A 19,221-nucleotide genomic window follows, 5' to 3' on the forward strand; every position below is an offset into this window, starting at 1 on the left:
CAGCTGTTATCCCCAACCCAGAAAGTTGAATGTGCTAGAACAGTTGCTCTTGCCTCTGCTTCCCACTGAGGAATTTGTTCAGAGGACACACCAGCTGAGTCTGCATGGGGAGTTGCTTATAGGGAAGTGGACGTTCTGACAATGGGCACACAAAGTGTGTAGTAACTTAGAAATCTTCCTTGCTGGCAGATGTCAAACTTCCTTTCCTTGTACACCCGAAGGTCTTGAGACTTTGAGAGTTGTGGGCCCAAAGGCTTATCAGCCCCAGAGAAGTACTCACCAAAGGCAGGCAAGAAAAAAGGGTTGTAATAATAAACTCCATTTGGTTTCACTCTATGGTCTTGGTTTGTGCTTCTTCTGTCTTGCCTGGAAAAGCCAGAGCCTACTAACCAGTGGGATTCCTCTTCACCTTGGCTTACCTTTCTCCTTTGCTCTCCACCCCTCTGGCTTGGTCTATGGATTTCTCAGGCCTCCAGAGACATGGATGAACAGAGTAAACATGTATTTCCCTGAGCCAGAATCAAGAGTCCTGGCTTAGCCCGGCCCAAAGAAAGTACACATACAGGCTTTTCACCTGGTCCTCAGTTGGGAAACCTGAGTGGTTCCTAAAGTCAGGCCTTCCATGTCACCCTGTCACCATGCCAAGGAAGTGAACCTCCACCTCTTCATATCTTTTCAACTCTCAGAGCTAAAGAAATTTGTCTGCGTGATTAGATGTCAGCTTCAGCGCCGCCATGTAGCTTGGGGTTTTCAAGTTCAGTTTCTTTTTAGCAAAAGGGCACCTCAGATGCAAACCATGAACAGATTCAACTAGAGTGAAGAGATGAGAAGGCACTATGCTAACGCCATCATTATGCCTCGTTTTGAGATTTCCAAAGATGGATTATCAAGCAAGATGAAGCAGATCAACAGGTTTCCCTTTTGAGAAGTTTGGTATATTTTTAGCCGTTCTCTCTGCCTTGCCAAACCTGATTCGCTTCATCCAAGGATCTGAAGTGCTGCATCGTGCTGCCCCCAACTGGTTCTTTTTGGTGCTTATGTTACCACATCAGAAAATCTCAGATTATATGGCACTTATATTTTTTCTTAGCACTTTCATAAATTTGTATTCGGTTCTCACAGTAACATTGTGAGTTACACGGATCATGGATTATCGTGCCTACTTTATAGGTAGGAAAACTGAAGGATAGCCTTATTAGTTGATTGTCTAAAGTTAAATGGCTATTAAGAGGCAGAACTGGACTAAAATTTATATCTCTTGTCTTCTATCTCATTAAGTTCCATAGTCTTTTGTAAATTCAATATCAACCAAAATGAAAAAAAGGTATTAAGAGTTTAATTTTAGGCTTAGAGGAATTTGCCCTTTTTTCTCCCTTGGAAGGAGGAGGGAGATAGTACATCATGTAAGGTTCAAATAAATTCATGAATTTATTGGCAAAAAGTTTTGAATTCCTGTTCTGCATGAGACTCTATGACTTAGATGCCATGGCCTGTAACTCTCCAATGTAGTGTCGTGGGAGAGCATGAACTCTGGACCCAGACTGCCTGAGTTTAAACTCTGCTGCTTGATAGTCGGGTAACCTTGAGAAAGTTGCTTAACCTCTGAATGCCTTTTGTAAAATGAGAATAATAGTACACTTACCTTAGGGTTATGTGATGATTAAATGAGATAATAATGCACAGAGTAAGCACCAAATAAATATCAGCTGCTGCTCTTATTGTTATTATTATCATTCCTGTATAAATATGCTTATTTGCTCTTTTAAAAAATTGCAAAACAGCCTTTCATGGATATGTAAGAATGACAAGTAGCCAAATTTCTTGAAAGAGTACTTCTTTACATAGTTTCCCCTTAGCCTTCTCTCCTGCTCACTGCTCGGTTCACTTTGATCTTACTCTGGTCTGTTAACCACTTTGCTGAAACTGCTCTGGCCGCAATTGCCAGTGACTTCTTAGCTGCAAATTCAGTAGATACTTTTCATGTTCATCTTACTTGATCTGCAGCATTTGATACTTTTGGTCATCCCCTCTTTGGAGTGTTCTTTTTTGCTTCTGTAGTGACATTCTTGCTTGGATCTTTTTCCTCTGCCTGCTCTTCTAAATGTTACAGTTCCTTGGAATCCTGTTAATTTCCCACCTTACACTTAAACTTTGGACAATTCCATACATTCGTTGGCATCAGTGACTACTTCAGCTCAGTGCTAGTTATTCCCTCCTAAATGTTAGTCTCTAGCCTGGACTTTGTTCCTAAACTTCAAACTGACTCTCTATAAGACACCTCCACATGTCTTTGAACTCAGTGTGACCTAGTTGAACTCACTAGCTTTTAACATTGCCTCTCTAAAAGCCCACTCCCCTCGCTAAATTCTGAATACTTAATAATGGCACTCAGGAACCAATAGCCTGTGATCAACCTAGGAGCTTTTCATTGCCCCCATTCCCACATCCAGCCTGTCATCAGGTTTTTTCCTTCTACCATCTAAATCTTGAAACTTGCTCTATTTCAATGCCTCCACTATTGCCTTAAATCGGCATCCTTCTTTCACCAGGATTATTGCAATAATCTCCTTACCTAGTTTTCCTTCTCCATCTTCTCCACTCTAATCCATCTATCATACTATTGCTAAAATAATTTTTTCTTTAAAAAGCAAATATGAACATGTTGCTCTGTTGCTTAAAAGGCTTCTGTTTTTCCCTGTAGACAGGATAAAGTCCATGTATCTTAGCAAAGCATATCAGCCTCACCTGCCTCTCCTAGTCATGTACTCTGGCCATGTGGAGTAAATTATTTTCCTGAATACATGTGCCCTTAGCCTATAACTTTGCATATGCTGCTCCCTCTGTGTGGACTATCTTTCTTTCCTGCTCCCCCAAGTCATCCTTTCGATTCCTTATTTCCTTGGTGCAGCCTTTTCTGACATGTGCAGGTTGAGTTAGGAACTTTATCTGCACTGCATAGTGCTGTCATACCTGTGCAAAGCTATATTTTAGCACTTACTACATGATATTGTTTGTCTATAGCCCTGAATAGATTGTACTCTCCCAAAGGAAGATATCTTTTTGTGCAGCACCTACCAGAGTGCCTGGTTACAGAATAAGCCCTCAGTAACTTAAAAAAAAAAAATACACTCTCTATCTTCTAGGTGTTTCCTTTCCAGTGGTTTTACCACCACCCTAAACATTCCTGACAAATGGTAGCTGGGTTTTCCTTCTGTTTTGCAGTATATCAACTCTGGAAACCTGGAACAGTTGCTAGACAGTAACCTGCATTTGCCCTGGACTGTGAGGGTGAAACTGGCTTATGACATAGCAGTGGGCCTCAGCTACCTTCACTTCAAAGGCATTTTCCATCGGGACCTCACATCTAAGGTACGAAGGCATTACTTGCACAACTCTTTGAGACACTGTCTTCCATTACCCAGAAAGCTGTGTTAAGAAACTAGCCATTAATGAGCTTTGGAATGATGGAGATCTCATAGATTTAACATTTAATCACAGCGGATACAACTTATTACTATGTATAGCTAGTCCTTAGAAAGCCAGTCTGAGCTCACAGCAGCTACCTTTCATTGTTGAGCCCAGCAACACATACATCTTGAGAACCTTCATTGGACTTCAGCTCCTGAATGTGTGTTGCAGGAGGAGACAGCAGGAGGACGCTTAAGAGATTCTTGCCCTAGCGGCATGACAGCAGTCAAGGGGATGTTTGACAGCAGACAAGGGAAATTTGTCTCTTAGTGTTCTCTCCCATGGCCTCGAGCAGGAGTTCTGTGATTTTTAGTCACTTGAGTGTAGGTTTTGAGAGCCATAGTGTACTGACCCATTTTCTTTCTGTGTGATTGAGTTTCTGCCATCCTGCCAGTTCCTCTTTGGCATCAGCTGATCTCTGTAGTATTCTCTTGCTGTCCAAATTGCTGTGTGACCAGGTTAGAAAAGAGTTGCTTTTAGAGGAAGCTGGCCATACTACAAGGCAGACACCTCAGGGCCAAGTAGCACAGGATACCACGTGGAAAGGCTTATGTAAACAGTACTGTTTGGTCATTGATATGGGAACTATAAATCATCGAATATAACTTCTGTCCAAGAGCTGATTTAAAGTCTTCTATATAGAAGTTTTGCACCTGCCTAAGAATAGCTGTCATTTCATTCTGCACCCTTAACACGTACACATGCACGTACGTCATATACTTACTCCTACAGCCCTTCTATCATGGGTGAGGGGTAAGGGAACCTCTTTTAAGAAGAAGTTTGCAAAGGGAACAAAAGCAGGCTGTGCTCCCAGAGCCAATAAGACCTAGAGCAGTAAGTCCCTGGCTATCTCACATTAGAATGGTTCTGGTGTTCCAAACAGCAGTAACTGTCCCTGAGGGACCCTGGCCATTGGTTTGTAAACTACTATGCGGAAAATCACTTTGAGGAGGTGACTGTAGGGCCCCTGGGTGTGGCAGGGCCATCTGTAGTCAGCTGCACTGTTACCGACAGATCACTAAGACTGGCACGTGGAATCTGGTGACCAGTCGAGTCCTAGCTGTGAGGAGTCTTTTATCTTCATTAGAATATGCGAGGAATGGACAGCTGGACAGCTGGGACCTGGAAGGTGGTATCTTATCCCTTCATCAGCCTTTTCTCCTTCCTTAGAATATTTTAGAAAGTCAAGACTAAGAAAACTGTACATGTTCCAGACAAATGGGTGTAGTTGTATCAAATTGTTGCTTTCTTCTCAGTTTCATTTCTTCTAAGGTAGAGTGAGGTCATGAACACAGGTATTCTCCCCACACCTACATGGGTGTCTCCTGTGTCTGGCACCTTGGATGAAGGAATATTTGAGAAAGATAATTTCTGACCAGAAGTAGTCTTGTTGGGAAAAAACTAAAGAACAGTCCAAGCGTTTTATAATTGAGTGTTAGCCATAGACTGTGGGTTTTCAGAGAAAAAAAGGAGCCATAGGCTAGGGTAGCTAGGCTTTCTGGAGGAAAGTTCTCCCCTTCCCCATCCTTAGTGAGTTCCTAAGAACTCATCATGTTTCATTCTGTGCCCCCAGAGCACTTTGTCCCATTGTGCTAGTGTCCAAGTGTGTTTCTGTCTGGGATTGTCATGTTGTATGTATTGTAAAAATGACTAAGCCTTTTGGACCTATAGGATAAGACCACTATCCTTTGGTTTTTCTAATAGGGAGTGGGTGTTCCCATGTCCATTGGCTTGAGATGAGAAATAAGGAATTTAAGAGAAAGAACTCTCTGGTAGCACTGGGCTGTGCTTTCTTGGGTCTGAACTTTAGGTGATGGTGAGAACAAATGACTTTGCAACCTGGAGACAGGCTGAGAAGTACACTATAGGGAATCTCAAGTTGAAGAAAAACAAGTTAATTTTATAAGCCACACTATCCAATTCAAGAGGTTGTCTTCTGTGCCCTTTTATTACCTCTGAGCTTTTGGTAAAGTTTTGTCCAAATGTTTCAGCCTTATTGTGTTGCAGGGATTAAGGAGAGGGTTGTATATCCACACTTAGGCCAGAGCAGCCCCACCCAGGAGACCTGTGTGGTGGTGACAGTCACCATAAGAATGAGAAGCCCAAGGGAGAAAGAAGGCTAGCGGGATAGAGTAGGGCTTTGAAATTTCCAAATTATCTCCTCATTGTCACCCTTGGGTCTGAGTTTGACTTCTTTAAGGACAATAAAAGGCTTACTTATATTTTAGTATGTACACTTCATATGATTTGATGGTTCTGTTGTGTCTGTGTCTCCCACCAACACATGAGTTTCCCCAGTGCTGCTCTTATTCACCTTTGTATTCCTAGCTCCTAACTTAGAGCCTGTCAGAGTCAAGGCTTCCCAGCCCTTTCAGAGAATATGCTTGATGGCACAGAGGCCAGAACATCTACTTGGGAACTGAGATTTTGAGTCCCAGACCTGGTTTTGTCCCACCTCTTCCCATGACTTCAGTGCTCTTGGGACCTCAGTGTTCCCAGTCTATTGACCTCACAGGAGCGACCAGTCTGGGCTTCTCAGCCCAGAGCTAATAGGAGGAATTTAAAGTAGCGGGAGCATGTTCCAGGTGAGTAAGCCAGGAAAGGGAGGAACAGGTGCCTTTTTCCAAACGAGCCTGAGCCTGAGGTAGAAGCAAACAGGATCCCTAGTTTGCTGTCAGAGTGCCTCCTGAAAGCAGCATTGCCTTTGTAGGATTCACATCAGTGGTTACTGCAGTGCTGTCTTCAAGAGTGAAGTCTGTCAGATATAGCTGTTCAGTCTAATTTTATTATTATGTCTAAGAAACAGCCTGATAATAGATTTATAATAGTAAATAATAGAATTTATAATTATCAGCGATGCTGATAATTTACTTAGAAGGAAGTGGTGGGTGGTGTGGCTTTAAAAACCTTCAGTTCTTGAGCTCCATCAAGAAGTGGCAACAGCCACACACAGGCTTTGACCAGCAGCTCTCAGAGTGGCTGGTGCAACTGAACATGAGGCTTGGCTATTAGGGGCAGCTAAGAGAGCAGTTTCTTTCTGCTTAATACCATTGCTGCCCAGGTTCAGGCAAGCACCGCTGATCTTTTTTGGTTTCCCCCAGGAGAGTGAATTATGAATTGTACCTCTCTTCTTGGTTGTTGGGCTTTTGCTTGTTTGTTTTGGTTTTTTTACTCCCAAGATGCCACTCTGGTGATTCTGTCAACTGAAGAGCCTGTCCTTTTATGGTCTTAGGCTGTATACCACACAACTAGGAACAGAAAATGCCAATTTTCAGAGACTGAAGAGAGCATGAATTAGAAACAAAGTTGAATGCTGGCGGGATGTAGAGAGTGTGCATTAGGGCACCCTGTAATTATTTTTTATAATGAGAACCATCAACAGCCTCTGGGAACCATTTATACTGAGCTATTAGAGGACGCAGAAGTGACTGGAACCCAATCTGCACCAACTGTGGGCCCTTAGTCAAGTTGGAGAGACAGATATATGAGCAGATTATTTCACAAGAGCTATGGGAAAGATACAGGATCACATGGTGGGATGGAGGGCAAGGGATGGGACGCTTTACAGCAAACTAGATAATCTTCTAAGAGATTTGGATGAGAGCAGTCTCGGGCACACGGGAGGGCAGTGCAGTCTCTGATCTCCTTATGCTGTGAAAAAAAAACTCCTAACCTTTCTTGAGATGTAGAATCGGTACTTTCTTTCTGATCCTAACTGGGTTTATGGAGTGAATTTGTAGGGGGTGAGGGGAGAAGTGACAGCACATTGAAAGCCATTTTTTTTGTTGTCATAGAAAGAGCTTTAGCTTAGAACTAACACTAACAAATGGACGTGGCATGTCTCCGCTCAGGTGGTTTTATTCAGGGCCAGTCCTGTGTAGCTGTTCTAGGAGACCTCAGGAACAGCTCGCAGGTGAATACTCTGGCCCAGTTCTGAAGGGTTTGTGTTGGCTTCCAGAAAGCATTCATGGCCACCTTTTGAGTCTCTTGTCGGGTCAGTCCCTATTATGGAGAGTCAGATGTATGATTAGCAGTTGCCTTTGACACATGCTTCTGAAAGAAGCCCAGCTGCTTCAGTCATCTGTCCAAACTTTCATGTAACAAACTTTTGCCGGGTTCTTTCTGTGTGTCTGTGCTCGGTTAGAGATACAGAGATGAATGGGATCATTCCCTGCCCTTGAAGAGGCAAACATGTAAGTCTCTCTGCTCATTTGGTGTATTATATAGGGGTGAGGACAAAGGGGAACTGCAGCCAGGCAGCAGCAGTGCCTGGGCTCCTCTTTGAACCTGAGCATGTCACCTCTCACCTCAGAGAAGTCTGACTGGGCCTTTCTTATGTCTGCTGCTTACTCCAGGCATACTTTTGAATAAAGCATTCTTCATCCCCTAGTTAATGGACTTTGTATCCCACACAGCCTGAAAATTGGTCTGGCTTTTTCAGAACCAAACAGTGGTCTAAGCTTCATATTTTGTACTTTTTAGTCAAATAGTTTGTACTAGGGCCAAGACCAAGTTGAGTGAGAAATGCAAGCATTGCACCAGATGCCCTTGGATTAATCAACACTGGAGATAGGGGCTAGCATCCCAGATGACGGGTTCTTATTGTATTGCCTGCACAAACACTGCTGCCTTCTTCATGGGCCCTGGTCCCTGCTGCTGTTGTAAGACTACATTGTTCCTGCCATGGCCTTGCTGTCTCCAGTGGAAAGCTTTCCAGCCAGTTCTTCTGAAGAGGCCAGAATCATTAGGTGGGAACCCTTTAGGGTCAGGAGGCCTAGGTCTCTACCACTGATAGTTGTAAGCTTCACTTTTCTCATCTTAAGTGTAAAAATCTCAGATCTGCCCCCCCGACCATGTTGTTCTGAAGAATTACTTGGATTGCATTTATGAGAAATGTTTTCTAATTCCTAGGGTACTACACAGACAGAAGTAAGCAATCTTGCTCTTACCCAAGGGGCTAGGAATTATTCTCTAGGCCACTTTCCTCTTAACACATCCCTGCTTTGCTAAAGCTTATACTCTCTAGCTTACAGTCTTAGAGCCATAGGAAGGGACTATAGAAACAGATACTTTCATTATGAAACATCAAATGCTCAGGTTAGAAAGAAGAGAATGCATAGGATACTTTGAAAAGAGGATATTTAACCCAACCTGAGGGTATGGAGGTTTCTTAGAAGAGATGATGCCTAAGCTGAATCTCTAAAATCGAATTCTACTTAGTAAGGATTGTGTGTGTGGTGGGGGTAATATTCCAGACCAGACCAGACCAGACTAGACCATCAAAGCAAATTGCATAAAGGCACAGAGGCATAAACAATATGATATGCAAACTGTGAGGTTGGAGTGGTAAGGATAAGGATTGGAAAGAGAGGAATCTGATTATATACTATCAAAGTTGGATTTAATCTTATAGATAGGAAATGAAGAACCATTGCTAGCTTTTTAAAAAAGTAACAGCTTTTTTTTTTTTGAGATATTGCTCACATAAAATAAAATTCACCCTTTCAGCGTATGAAATTTCAGTGGTTTTTAGAATATTCAACCATCACCACTATCTAATTTCAGAACTTTTTATTATTCTAAAAAGAAAACCCCATACCCTCTTCCCCTTTCCCTTCAGCCTTTGGAAACCACTAATCTTTTTTCAATTTCTGTGGATTTGCTTATTCTGAACATTTCATATAAATGGAATCATATAATATGTCATTGCCAGCTTTTAAGTAGGGGAGTAACAGATTTGCATTTTACAAAGATCATGCTGGCAGAAAGGAAGAAGGTGGATTATGGAGATCAGGCCTGGCCCCAGCCACAGAGACCAGTTGGAAGAATATTGCAATATTCAGGGGAAGACCTGAACTAGGGCAATACTGGTGGGGATAAAGAGGGAGGGACTGATCTAAAAAACATTTAGAAGCTAACATTTTTTGGATTAAGAGTAAAAAATCTAAGATAAACCCTAAGTTTCAGGCTCAGCAAACTGGGTAGAAAATGACAGTGACAGCTGGCGCAAAAATACAGATAGAGTTTTAGTTTTGGGGGAAGAAGATGAGTTCAGGTTTGCATGTGTGGAGTTCAATGTGTGTAATCCAGGAGGAGATGTCCAGAAATAGACTGGATGTGCAAATAGACTGGAAGCTTGAGGATAAAGGTCAGTACTGAGGATATGCATGTGGGAGTCATCAGCACAGAGGTGGTAATCAGAAAAGAAATGTGGAACAGCCACCACAATAGAGCACAAGCTACAGGCCCAAGATAGAACCCTGAGACTATCAGCCTCATGGGATGGGAAGAAGAGCCTGCACTGGAGTGTGCAGGGTAGCCCAAGGTACAGGGAAGTCCATACTGTCATGGAAGCCAGGAGAGGAGAAGCCAAAAGGAGCCAGAACAGCCTGTATCTAGCCTCTAATAGCTAGTCTGTTAGCTCCAGGACAGCTTAGTCTCTGCACACCCAGCACTAATATGATTCCTGAATCATATATGAAAACGCTGAAGGACGTCATCAGCAATGTCAATGGCAGAAAGTTCAAGTAATATAAAGACTAATTTTGTCTGTTGAGCTTATTAATGCCATGGAACTCATTGGGATCCTCAGTGAGAATACTTCCAGCAGAAGGCAGTGAGGAAGGAGTGGGAGATGAGGAATCAAAACCTAGCAAATGTTGCTAGCCAGACTTCACTAGCTTACACCCCACTAAGGGTAGGCTCAGCAATTTGTTGAAAATCCCCACAGGAGCTAATCTTGGTGAGGGTTCCTCTCCATTTTCCTTATCACCTCAGATACAGACTCCTAAAGTTGCCTCTCTTGGTTTTCAGTATACCGTGTTTGTCTTTGGCTCCAATGCCCAGCTATTGGCTTGTGGAAAAGCTTTGAGAGATGCAGTGGTCATACTCCAGACCGAAGGCAGACTGGGCTAGGTGGTGTTGCCCCATGTTGTGGGGCCCTGACCATCCCACTTCTAGCTACTTAGAGAGGCTGCTGTGAAGCCACTTACTCCTGGATGGGTGGTTTGCAGTGAGTGAACAACACATTTCCAGGAATGTGAAGATGGGGCAGAAATTGAACAGCTTTGACAAGGGCAGTGCACTGTGGCCGTGTTTTGTTCCTTACCTGCTGCTTCCAAGTTGAATTTAACAGGGTTGTTTCTGGGGGCTGTAAACCAAATAGTAAATAGGACTTTAGACTGAGCCGTAGAGACAGGAGCCTGAATTGTAGGTGAAAGAAGAGGAGGAGGGGAGAAAAAACAGGTAACAGAGCTGAGACACCACTGCTTCACAGGCCAATGTCCAAGAGCCCTGGCTTTGGCTGTCTAATAGGCAAGCAGGCCTAGGACCCATCTTCTTACAGTCTGGCCTAGATCCCTTCTCAGAGTCAAGAAGCTGGGGTCGGGGTGGAGGATTGCTGAGCCAGCAGGACTGATGGGAGGGCCAAAGCCAGGACAAGCACAAGGACAGTCCTGCTCAGAAGCCAGAAACTGTTCATGTCTACCTGGAATCCAGGATAGAGGAGGATGTGATGAAATCACAGACTTCTTCCAGTTCAGGGAAAGAGAGGTAGTGTGATCACATCAAGGTCAGAGTAAGGGACTGATACGTACCTGATGTGGAGTAAGCAGGAGGTGACTTGGCAATGCCTTGGCAACTGGATGCCAAGGTGAGGAAGAGGGAGGGCTGGCTTGGGTCATATAGGGCCTTGTTGGCCCCACAAATGCCCCTGTGAGCCAAGGATCCCTACTCTCTGCTGCCCCCGGAGGAAGACAGGCAAAGTGAAGTGCTTCCTGAGCCAGAGTGAGCCAGGTGTAGGGCTACTGTGAATGCATCTATTTGGGGAGAGCTCGTTGCTGCTTTGTGTTTATTTTCGTCGTTTGGGTTCATTTTAAGACAAGCTTACCTGTCCAGCCCTGACTGCTCCAGCTCTCACCTTCATCTCTCTCAACTCCTTTAACTCCTCCTCTGTGCCACGTGCTCTTACAGCCTAGCAGAGAGGCCATCAGCTCCTCAGGAGCAAGTTTGGGTTTGGGCCTTCCTTCCTCACAGTATTCATTTCATGGGGGAGGTTCAGGACAAGCTCACTGAACAAAGCTACTGTCTCCAAAAATTTCATCACATCACTATATTGTAAGCTCCAAGAGGACAAGGGTTTCTGTTCATTAAGGTCTTTCTGGCACTTAGAACCATGCCTAGCACATAGAAAGCAAAGATAAATATTTGTGTTTGGAGCATATGAATCCTAGGGCAGCCACGCAAGCTCTAGGCCTAATTCATCTCACATGGCAATCGAAGCCCCTGAGTCTAATCAAGAGTCAGCTTAAGAGTGTGGTTTCACCAAGGAGCAGAGGACAAGGTGCCCTATGGCAAGGAGGGGTGGTGGTAAATTCTATGGCTGGTTGGTCCCCACTTCTGAGCCACATTGTCTTCTTCTTTGGGAACCCTAGAACTGCCTGATAAAGAGGGATGAGAATGGTTACTCTGCTGTGGTAGCTGACTTTGGCCTGGCTGAGAAGATCCCTGATGTCAGGTGGGTAGCCCTGATGGGTGCTGGGGCCACACAAGGGACTGAGGCAAAGAGAAAACTGCAGCTTCCTCTTCAGAGGCCAAGACTTGGTCACAGCCCATCCTCAACTCCCTAAATTCAGTCAATTCTAGTGTGTGCCCATCCTTGGGGGAGAGGAATTCCCAGTGGTCAGATAGCCCATCTGACCCACCAGTGGCAAGCTCATTTTCCATATAATCTCACCCCACAGCATGGGGAGTGAGAAGTTGGCTGTTGTGGGCTCACCCTTCTGGATGGCGCCTGAGGTTCTCCGAGATGAGCCCTACAATGAGAAGGTAAGTCTGAGGACCCCGAGGCCTGGTTCTCTCTGCTAATCCATTCTTAGCAGAAAGTATCCTGGATCACCCTTCATGTTCGGGGTGAGGATCTACATCCTTCCTGCCAAAAACAAGGCTAGTACCTGGCAGCTGCCCAGTGAATGAATTGAGTGGAATATGGATGGTAGGACCTAGACCTAGGCTAGTGGACTCGAGGGGCAGAAACTCCACCTCACACCCCATTGAGTGGGAAACTGAGATCTCACTACCCACCAGGCGGATGTGTTCTCTTATGGTATCATCCTCTGTGAGATCATCGCTCGCATCCAGGCTGATCCAGACTATCTTCCTCGAACAGAGGTAAGCCTCAGGCATGGGGATTAGTGCCACTGGGATGGGGCTGCTTTTGAGGCCATGGAATTGTTTTGTTTTGGGGGTAGAGCTGCTGGAATTTAGTCTGTATGTTTACTTCTTTGAGGGCAGTTCCCCACCTGCTCTTCTGAGCAGGCCAGGATGGGCAGAGGGATTAATGACCTGTCTACCCATGTCCCCTCCTCCCTCCCTTCCATACCCATCTACAGAACTTCGGGCTGGACTATGACGCTTTCCAGCACATGGTGGGAGACTGTCCCCCCGACTTTCTGCAGCTCACCTTCAACTGCTGTAATGTGAGTGTCTTTTTCCTCCTGGCTTTGGTTGGGGCTGGCTGAACCCTTTTCACCTGGTTAGGACTGTAGGGAGAGGCTGCTAATTAGCCTCACAGGATCTCTTTTTCACTGATGAATGACAGTGCCCACATTCCCTCCTCTGGGCCTGCCAGACTTTGGTCCAGAAGTCTGGCCAAGGAAAGGAAAACTGCTTTGTATTGTCCAGTCCTCAGCTTGTAGTGTAGACCTACCACCCTTTACCTTGGATATTGATGGAGCTCTGGTCACGTTTTAGTTGGACTGTGGGTCCAGCTGGTCCGAGGCCCATGAGAAAGGCTCTTGTTAGTTTTCATTCTATATAGCTCTGGGGCTGGACCTACCTGTTATGCCCAAGGGGTAGCTGGGCCTTATCCCGGTGCTTCAGAAACATGTTAGCAGCACTCAAGAAATAGAACCACCAACGTGAACATACACTTTGGAGGGTTCTGTACTCAACAAGGTGAGAAGACATACAGAAAGGCTACCGAGATGGGGGAGGGTATTAGACAATAGCTGGGAATCACTCGTACGGTCTGGGGCCTTCAGAAAAGACCTTAGATGCACACCTGAATCTTAAAAGATGCCAGAAACAGACTCAAATGCCATCCTTGGCATGGAGAATAGGAGCGCAGGGCTAATGGCTGGTGTGGATGACTACAGATGGACCCCAAACTGCGCCCATCCTTTGTGGAGATTGGGAAGACCTTGGAGAAAATTTTGAGCCGCCTACAGGAGGAAGAGATGGAGAGGGACAGGAAGCTGCAGCCTGCAGCCAAGGGTAAGAGATTAGACCAGAGTGTCCAACCTGACCCCAACGGGAGGATATTAGGATGGGGGGCCTTCCCTTTTAGGGCTGTGATTGCCAGATCCCATGTCCAGAAGAAAGGCAGAGGAGCACGGGATCATGGAAAAAGTCCTGGAGCTGTGAGCTGGCAATACTGCCTCCCTTCTGAGTCTGTTTTCTCATTGGTGAAATGGGGACATTACCTACTTTGCTTTCCCAGGTGGTAACACTTTGTAGTATGAAGTGCTGCTCTGTTTGTTATGACTGGTGAGACTGACCCTGATCTGACTCATTATTCTTTAGGACTCTTGGAGAAAGGACCTGGGGTGAAGCGACTAAGCTTATGGGATGACAAGATCCCTCCCAAGTCCCCACGCCCAAGACGTACTATCTGGCTGTCTCGAAGCCAGTCAGATATCTTCTCCAGTAAGCCCCCACGTACAGTGAACGTCTTGGACCCCTACTACCGGCCACAACGAGGTGGTGCTGCCCGCGCCCCCAAAATTAACCCTTTCAGTGCTCGCCAGGACCTCAAAGGTGGCAAGATCAAGTTCTTTGACCTTCCCAGCAAGTCTGTCATCTCCTTGGTATTTGACCTGGATGCACCAGGGCCTGGAACTATGCCCATGGCTGACTGGCAGGAGCCCCTGGCCCCACTTGCTCGCCGGTGGCGTTCTTTGCCTAGTTCACCAGAGTTCTTGCATCAAGAGGCTTGTCCCTTTGTGGGTCGAGAAGAATCACTATCTGATGGGCCCCTACCACGCCTCAGTAGTCACAAGTACAGAGTAAGAGAGATCCCACCATTCCGAGCATCTGCCATACCAGCTGCTCCAGCTCATGAGGCCATGGACTGCTCCAGTCCCCAGGAAGAAAACGGTTTTGGGCCCAGGCCTCAGGGGGCCAGTCCATGCCTTGCGGGTGCCCCTGAGGAGATGGAGATAGAAGAAGGCAGGCCAAGAGACTTGGCTCCAATACCCTTCTCTGTCTCAGGCATAGGCCTGAAAACCCAGGGAGAGCAGGATGGGTGAGGGGAGTTTATCCCCACCTCATCTTGGGGAAGGACCTTCGGCTGAAGCCACAGGGTCCCTTTGGTGCAGTCTTGACTCTTCCCTGGAGCCCACAGAGCAGGTAGGCTCATCCAAGCCAGGCTCAACTTTGGGGCTCCCAGCGCCCAATGGCTGTGTATGAGAGGTGCGGCAGCAGTGAGAGGCCTTTCTGGTTAGGGTCAACAGCTGATACCAAGCCTCTGAAATCCAGCAAGGAACCCTGGCCCCCACCATATCCCTCAGTGCACTTCCCCAGACAGGACCAGAGGACTCCTAGTTCTAGTGTGAGCTGGCAGGCAGCTATTACCCTAGGTTCTTCACCTACCCAAGTCTGTCTCTTGCCCTTTCCTGGGGCATATAAGCTAATGGTTGGAACCTGGAGCTGACCAGCAGACCATAAAGGCCATGACTGTTTCTCAGACCTGAAGACTGGGGTGCTTCTTGCCAGAATGTCTAAGACACTTGAATAATTGCTGTTTGCACTTACTGCACGGTCAGACCACGTCACTACATTTCTATGCAAGGGGAGGGCAAGGCAGAGTGGTGGTCATGGCTCTCAGCTAACCTATTCAAAGATCTTTTCCAGTTGATTAATCTATTTTCATATTTATGAAGGAGTCTTAATGTTCTGCCCTGTAAGACTTTCAACCTTGTGGTTGGGAGTAGGGTTGGTTTTGTAGGCCCTAGGGCCTGCTCTATGTGTTGTCAATATGTGATACACCCAATTGGTTAAATGGTTTATACATGGACTGGTTTCTTCCCTTTCTGCTACTGCCAGAGCGATGGGAACAGTCTGTCCTTATAGAGCCGCAATAAGAAATAACCAAAGATGAAGCTGGTCACATATTTTCATATCTTGTTTCTGTTGATTTTTTTGTAAAACTTTCCCAGGACACTTTGAGATTTAAAAATAAAGTTGGTGTTACAGGTGCTGGTCAGCTGCCTTCTTGATTGTACCCTCGTTCCTCAGCCTCTGGGGTAAAGGCAGAGGTCCAGGAGAGATGCAGCAGGATCTCTGCCAGGACCTCTCCCCAACCCACCACCACTCTAGTAGTTGGGAGTAGGACCCTCACAGGCTAGAGGGATCCAGACCCCTCTGTTCCACGCTTAGCTTCTCTTCCTGGGCCCTGAGTGCTAGTAGAAGTCGAGTCAGCTGCTGCCCCAAGCCAGCTTCATCTTCTGGTTGTGGGCTTTGGAAGAACGGGAGAACTGGCTCTTAGCCACGGTGAGGGGTACAGCTTTGCCACTCAGGTATACCTTGTTGTGGCATTCAGGTAGCCACGGTCCAGAGCTACAGGGCTGGAGTCCTTGGCTCACTCCCACGTAGGCCATCACATAACCTGTCATAAAGGCATCAAAACCAGCCCGATGCAATCCATCCCCAGGCATTGGGGTAGGACTGTCTTGACTCTCTGGTGCTTCTGAGGTGGGCATGTCAGCTGTTTCAGGCTTTGTTTCTTTAGGCTCTGTCTCCAAGTCATTTTTGTGACCTGGCTCAGGGCCAGGCTGGTTCCCAGTCTCATCCTCAGCTACCTCCTGCTCAGTTACCTCAGGTTTGAGGCCATCCCCACAGACCTGCTTGGTGGGAGGACCATCCTCAGCTTCCCCAGAGGTCTGTTTCCCATGCAGGCCCAATGAAGCCCTCCGCCGTTTTTCCCTACGTCGTCGCCGTCGCCTCTTGTCCTCCACCACAGCCTCATCAGTGTCTATGATAAGGTCAATATCATGGGACCGAGGACACTGTGGTCCCAGGGGGCACCAGCCATAGGCCTAGAGGTAGGAAAAAGCTTAGAGACGGGTTCCAGGCATCAAACCTCCCTCCCCTAGGAAATGTCCTGGTGCTCTCACCGAGAAGTTATCACAGATGCTGGTGGAGTGGGGACGGTAGGTTGCAGGGGGCATGCAGCAGCGGTAGTCAATATGGGTCCTCATGCTGGGAGGATAGCTGCAGAACTCCAGGGTAAGGTGTGGGTTGCCAGCTGCCCGCTGCTTCCCATTTTCCCGCTCACTGCAACAGCACAAGAGAGTATTGATCCACTAGCATATAAGTTCCATGAGAGCAGGGTAAAAATTTTGTCTGTTTTGTTGACTGCTGAATCCTCAGCGCCTAAAACTGTGCCTGGCACATGGTAGGCACTCGATAAGTACCTTAAGTGAATGAGATAGGCTTATACCAGGTCCCACCCTGTTCCCTCAACCAGTCCCTCACCATTTCCGGAAGGCATATTCTAGGTAGGAGGCCACAAAGCGGGCATGAAACTCAGCAGCATATTTGGTGTCATAAATGCCAGCAGGGAACATTTCACACAGGTCAGCAGTGAAGGTTCCCAAGCTCTCAGGCAGGTGTGCATAGAAGTTCTGGTACAGGAACACCAAGTCTATAAGACCATTGTGCAGTACCAGGGGCCGGCGGGCCCGAATTAGCTCCAGGAACAGCGTCCTCACTGACTGGCTCTGGCTCTCATCACCCTGGGCAGAAAGAAAGGAGTCACGGGGAAGAACAGAATCCTCTAGGGAGCCTCTTTTGCAGAACACTTATCCCAGGCTGCCTCACCTGCCACCTCCCTTGCCACCTAATCCAATGCCATTCACCAGTGTATCAATCTTATTTCCCCAGCTCTGTTATGAGTGATTCCCCATACTCCCTATGAAGCAGATCCTCCCCATGCACCCAGCCTAGAGTAGTAAGAAATGAAGTCACACAAGGGGCAATCTCAAGGCTGGAGGCCTACCTTGTCATTGCCCTTGTGGTAGGGGATACCCTGGGAGTACTGCTGGTTGAAGTTGAAGCCATGCTGTACCAGGAACTGCACAGACTTTGGTTCTATGACATACTCTTCCATGCACAGCAGGGTCAGATTGAACACCTGGGCCAGGTATGAGTGGTCACCCTGGGAGAGAAAGAAGTTCTGCTAAATCAAGCTTTGGGAGAAAAAAACCTCGCAGCTGATGTTCCCTAGGATTTCAACCCACCTGCCCCAGCCACAGACCTGGGATGGAGGTGATCAGCCCATACCTTGTCTGGCTGCTGCTTGAAGCAGGCGAGGCCCAGGGAGAGGATAGAACGGGTCCTGGCAGCATGACACACGGCCTTGTAACGTTCCTCGATGCACCTTGGGGTTGGGTTTGGGGGTGGCTGTGGCTGGGAGTTAGCCTCATAAATGACCCAAACCACCCAGGACTGCGACCTCCACTCCAGGGTTGAGGTCTGCCCCTCCTGCCAAGGCTAGGACTAAAGAGAACAAGGCTTATACTTACTGATTCAGCAAACTCTTCCTGTCCCCAAGCCCACTCAGTTCCTATGTGTCAGTAAAGGGAGAGCTGTGTTAGGTCCGTAGCACCCACCAGTCCTTTCACAACCACCTGCTCTCCCCATTCTCCAACTCTCACCGTGTCCACAGCCACAAAGCTAGCCGTCTTTATGGCCAGCAGGAGAGATGGCCACATCTCCTTGAAGTTGTCACTTTGCACATCCACCACGGGAACCTGGACTACTAGCTCCTCCCCAGATTTTGTGCTTTGGCTGACACCACCTGGGGGTAAAGGAGGGTGAAGGTGTTAATGCTCAGGCAAAAGCCCAAAGGAACAGATACCAAGCTAGGCCATGGCTGGGGGCAGGGGCAGTTTCCCTTAAGGCAAGATAAGGCAGTTTTCCCCTCAAGCCTTTGTATGACATATGCTCTATACACAGGCCTTGGAGTAAACAGTGCCCTGAATTTGGGGAGAGAAAGCCTGAGTCTTCCAGTGGCTCATGTGAGACTGGGAAAACTTCCCACCTCAGCATCAAAACCTGTAAAAGAGTAGGACTAGATGATATGTGAGCCTTTCCCCCACATCCTGCAGGAAATACTTTGCAAGACCTGAGGACTTCATTTCGTTTAATATCCCACAAGGCTCTATACTACCGTTCCCATGGTGCCTCACAGCCACCAACGGCAGTAGCCAGTATGCCCTGGAGCCTGATAAGTAACGTCCCAATCCGTCCCACTTCTGTGGACCACAACTCCCATCCCGCCCCACTTAACAGAGCCATGAGCTCCAGACTACATCTCCCGACACGCCCCCACCTGCCCTGACTATGCGCCCAACACTCCAGGCTTTTGTAGCCCAAGCCGCGGTGCACACCGGGACTTGTAGTTTCCTCATGGGTGGTTCAGCGGGAAGGAGCTAGTCCTCTGAATCTTGAGGTCGGTTTCTTAGAACCATAAGCCCGAGGCCCTCCCGTCCCCCAGAGCGCGCAGGCTTTTAAAGCGGCCCCGGAGAAGCCACTCACCGTCAGAGACGGCTGGAGCTGAGGCTGCGCCATCGTCACCGTCGGCGGCCATGACACCGCGGGTCCCTCGCCTGTAGAGTCAGTGGGTACGCGGGACTTCCGCTTCGTCTCCTGGCTCGGCTCCAGCAGCCGGGATGGGGCGGGGCCTCGCCCTCA

At 47.2% G+C, this 19,221-nt stretch overlaps 2 protein-coding genes across 4 annotated transcripts in view; one reads left to right on the forward strand and one right to left on the reverse strand.

Moving 5' to 3' along the window:
* Positions 1 to 15,719, forward strand: part of TESK2 (testis associated actin remodelling kinase 2) — a 104,918-nt gene extending 89,199 nt beyond the window's left edge. Inside the window, exons 5-11 of one of the 2 annotated variants that reach the window (XM_074376562.1) lie at positions 3,223 to 3,369; positions 11,901 to 11,983; positions 12,210 to 12,294; positions 12,553 to 12,636; positions 12,858 to 12,944; positions 13,623 to 13,740; positions 14,050 to 15,719. In XM_074376562.1, the coding sequence (XP_074232663.1) occupies positions 3,223 to 3,369; positions 11,901 to 11,983; positions 12,210 to 12,294; positions 12,553 to 12,636; positions 12,858 to 12,944; positions 13,623 to 13,740; positions 14,050 to 14,774 (1,329 nt within the window). In that variant the 3' untranslated portion in view covers positions 14,775 to 15,719. The remainder of the gene's footprint in view (positions 1 to 3,222; positions 3,370 to 11,900; positions 11,984 to 12,209; positions 12,295 to 12,552; positions 12,637 to 12,857; positions 12,945 to 13,622; positions 13,741 to 14,049) is intronic. The other variant, XM_074376563.1, reaches the window with a different exon arrangement.
* TOE1 (target of EGR1, exonuclease) lies at positions 15,632 to 19,218 on the reverse strand. Of its 2 annotated transcripts, none has more exons than XM_045509969.2 (8): positions 19,066 to 19,218; positions 18,183 to 18,325; positions 18,051 to 18,091; positions 17,809 to 17,863; positions 17,525 to 17,683; positions 17,002 to 17,261; positions 16,641 to 16,800; positions 15,632 to 16,562 (listed from the first exon to the last, which is right to left on the reverse strand). In XM_045509969.2, exons 1-8 carry the CDS (start codon positions 19,115 to 19,117, stop codon positions 15,942 to 15,944), a joined length of 1,491 nt encoding a protein of 496 aa, XP_045365925.1. In that variant the 5' UTR covers positions 19,118 to 19,218; the 3' UTR covers positions 15,632 to 15,941. The 2 variants fall into 2 exon arrangements, with proteins under 2 accessions (XP_045365925.1, XP_010944396.1); XM_010946094.3 differs by having other exon boundaries at positions 17,809 to 17,905.
* Positions 19,219 to 19,221: the final 3 nt, after the last annotated feature.

The sequence above is a fragment of the Camelus bactrianus genome, chromosome 13, assembly GCF_048773025.1.
Source record: "Camelus bactrianus isolate YW-2024 breed Bactrian camel chromosome 13, ASM4877302v1, whole genome shotgun sequence".
NCBI lineage: Eukaryota > Metazoa > Chordata > Mammalia > Artiodactyla > Camelidae > Camelus > Camelus bactrianus.

Bases quoted from the DNA above. Each gene is read 5' to 3' on its own strand.
- TOE1 (XM_010946094.3), bottom strand. From the start codon at position 19,117: ATGGCCGCCGACGGTGACGATGGCGCAGCCTCAGCTCCAGCCGTCTCT. The intron at 18,092-18,182 runs GTGAGAGTTGGA...ACTGACACATAG, and splicing joins GCTTTGTGGCTGTGGACACG to GAACTGAGTGGGCTTGGGGA. The intron at 17,684-17,808 runs GTATGGGCTGAT...TTTCTCTCCCAG, and splicing joins TCAAGCAGCAGCCAGACAAG to GGTGACCACTCATACCTGGC.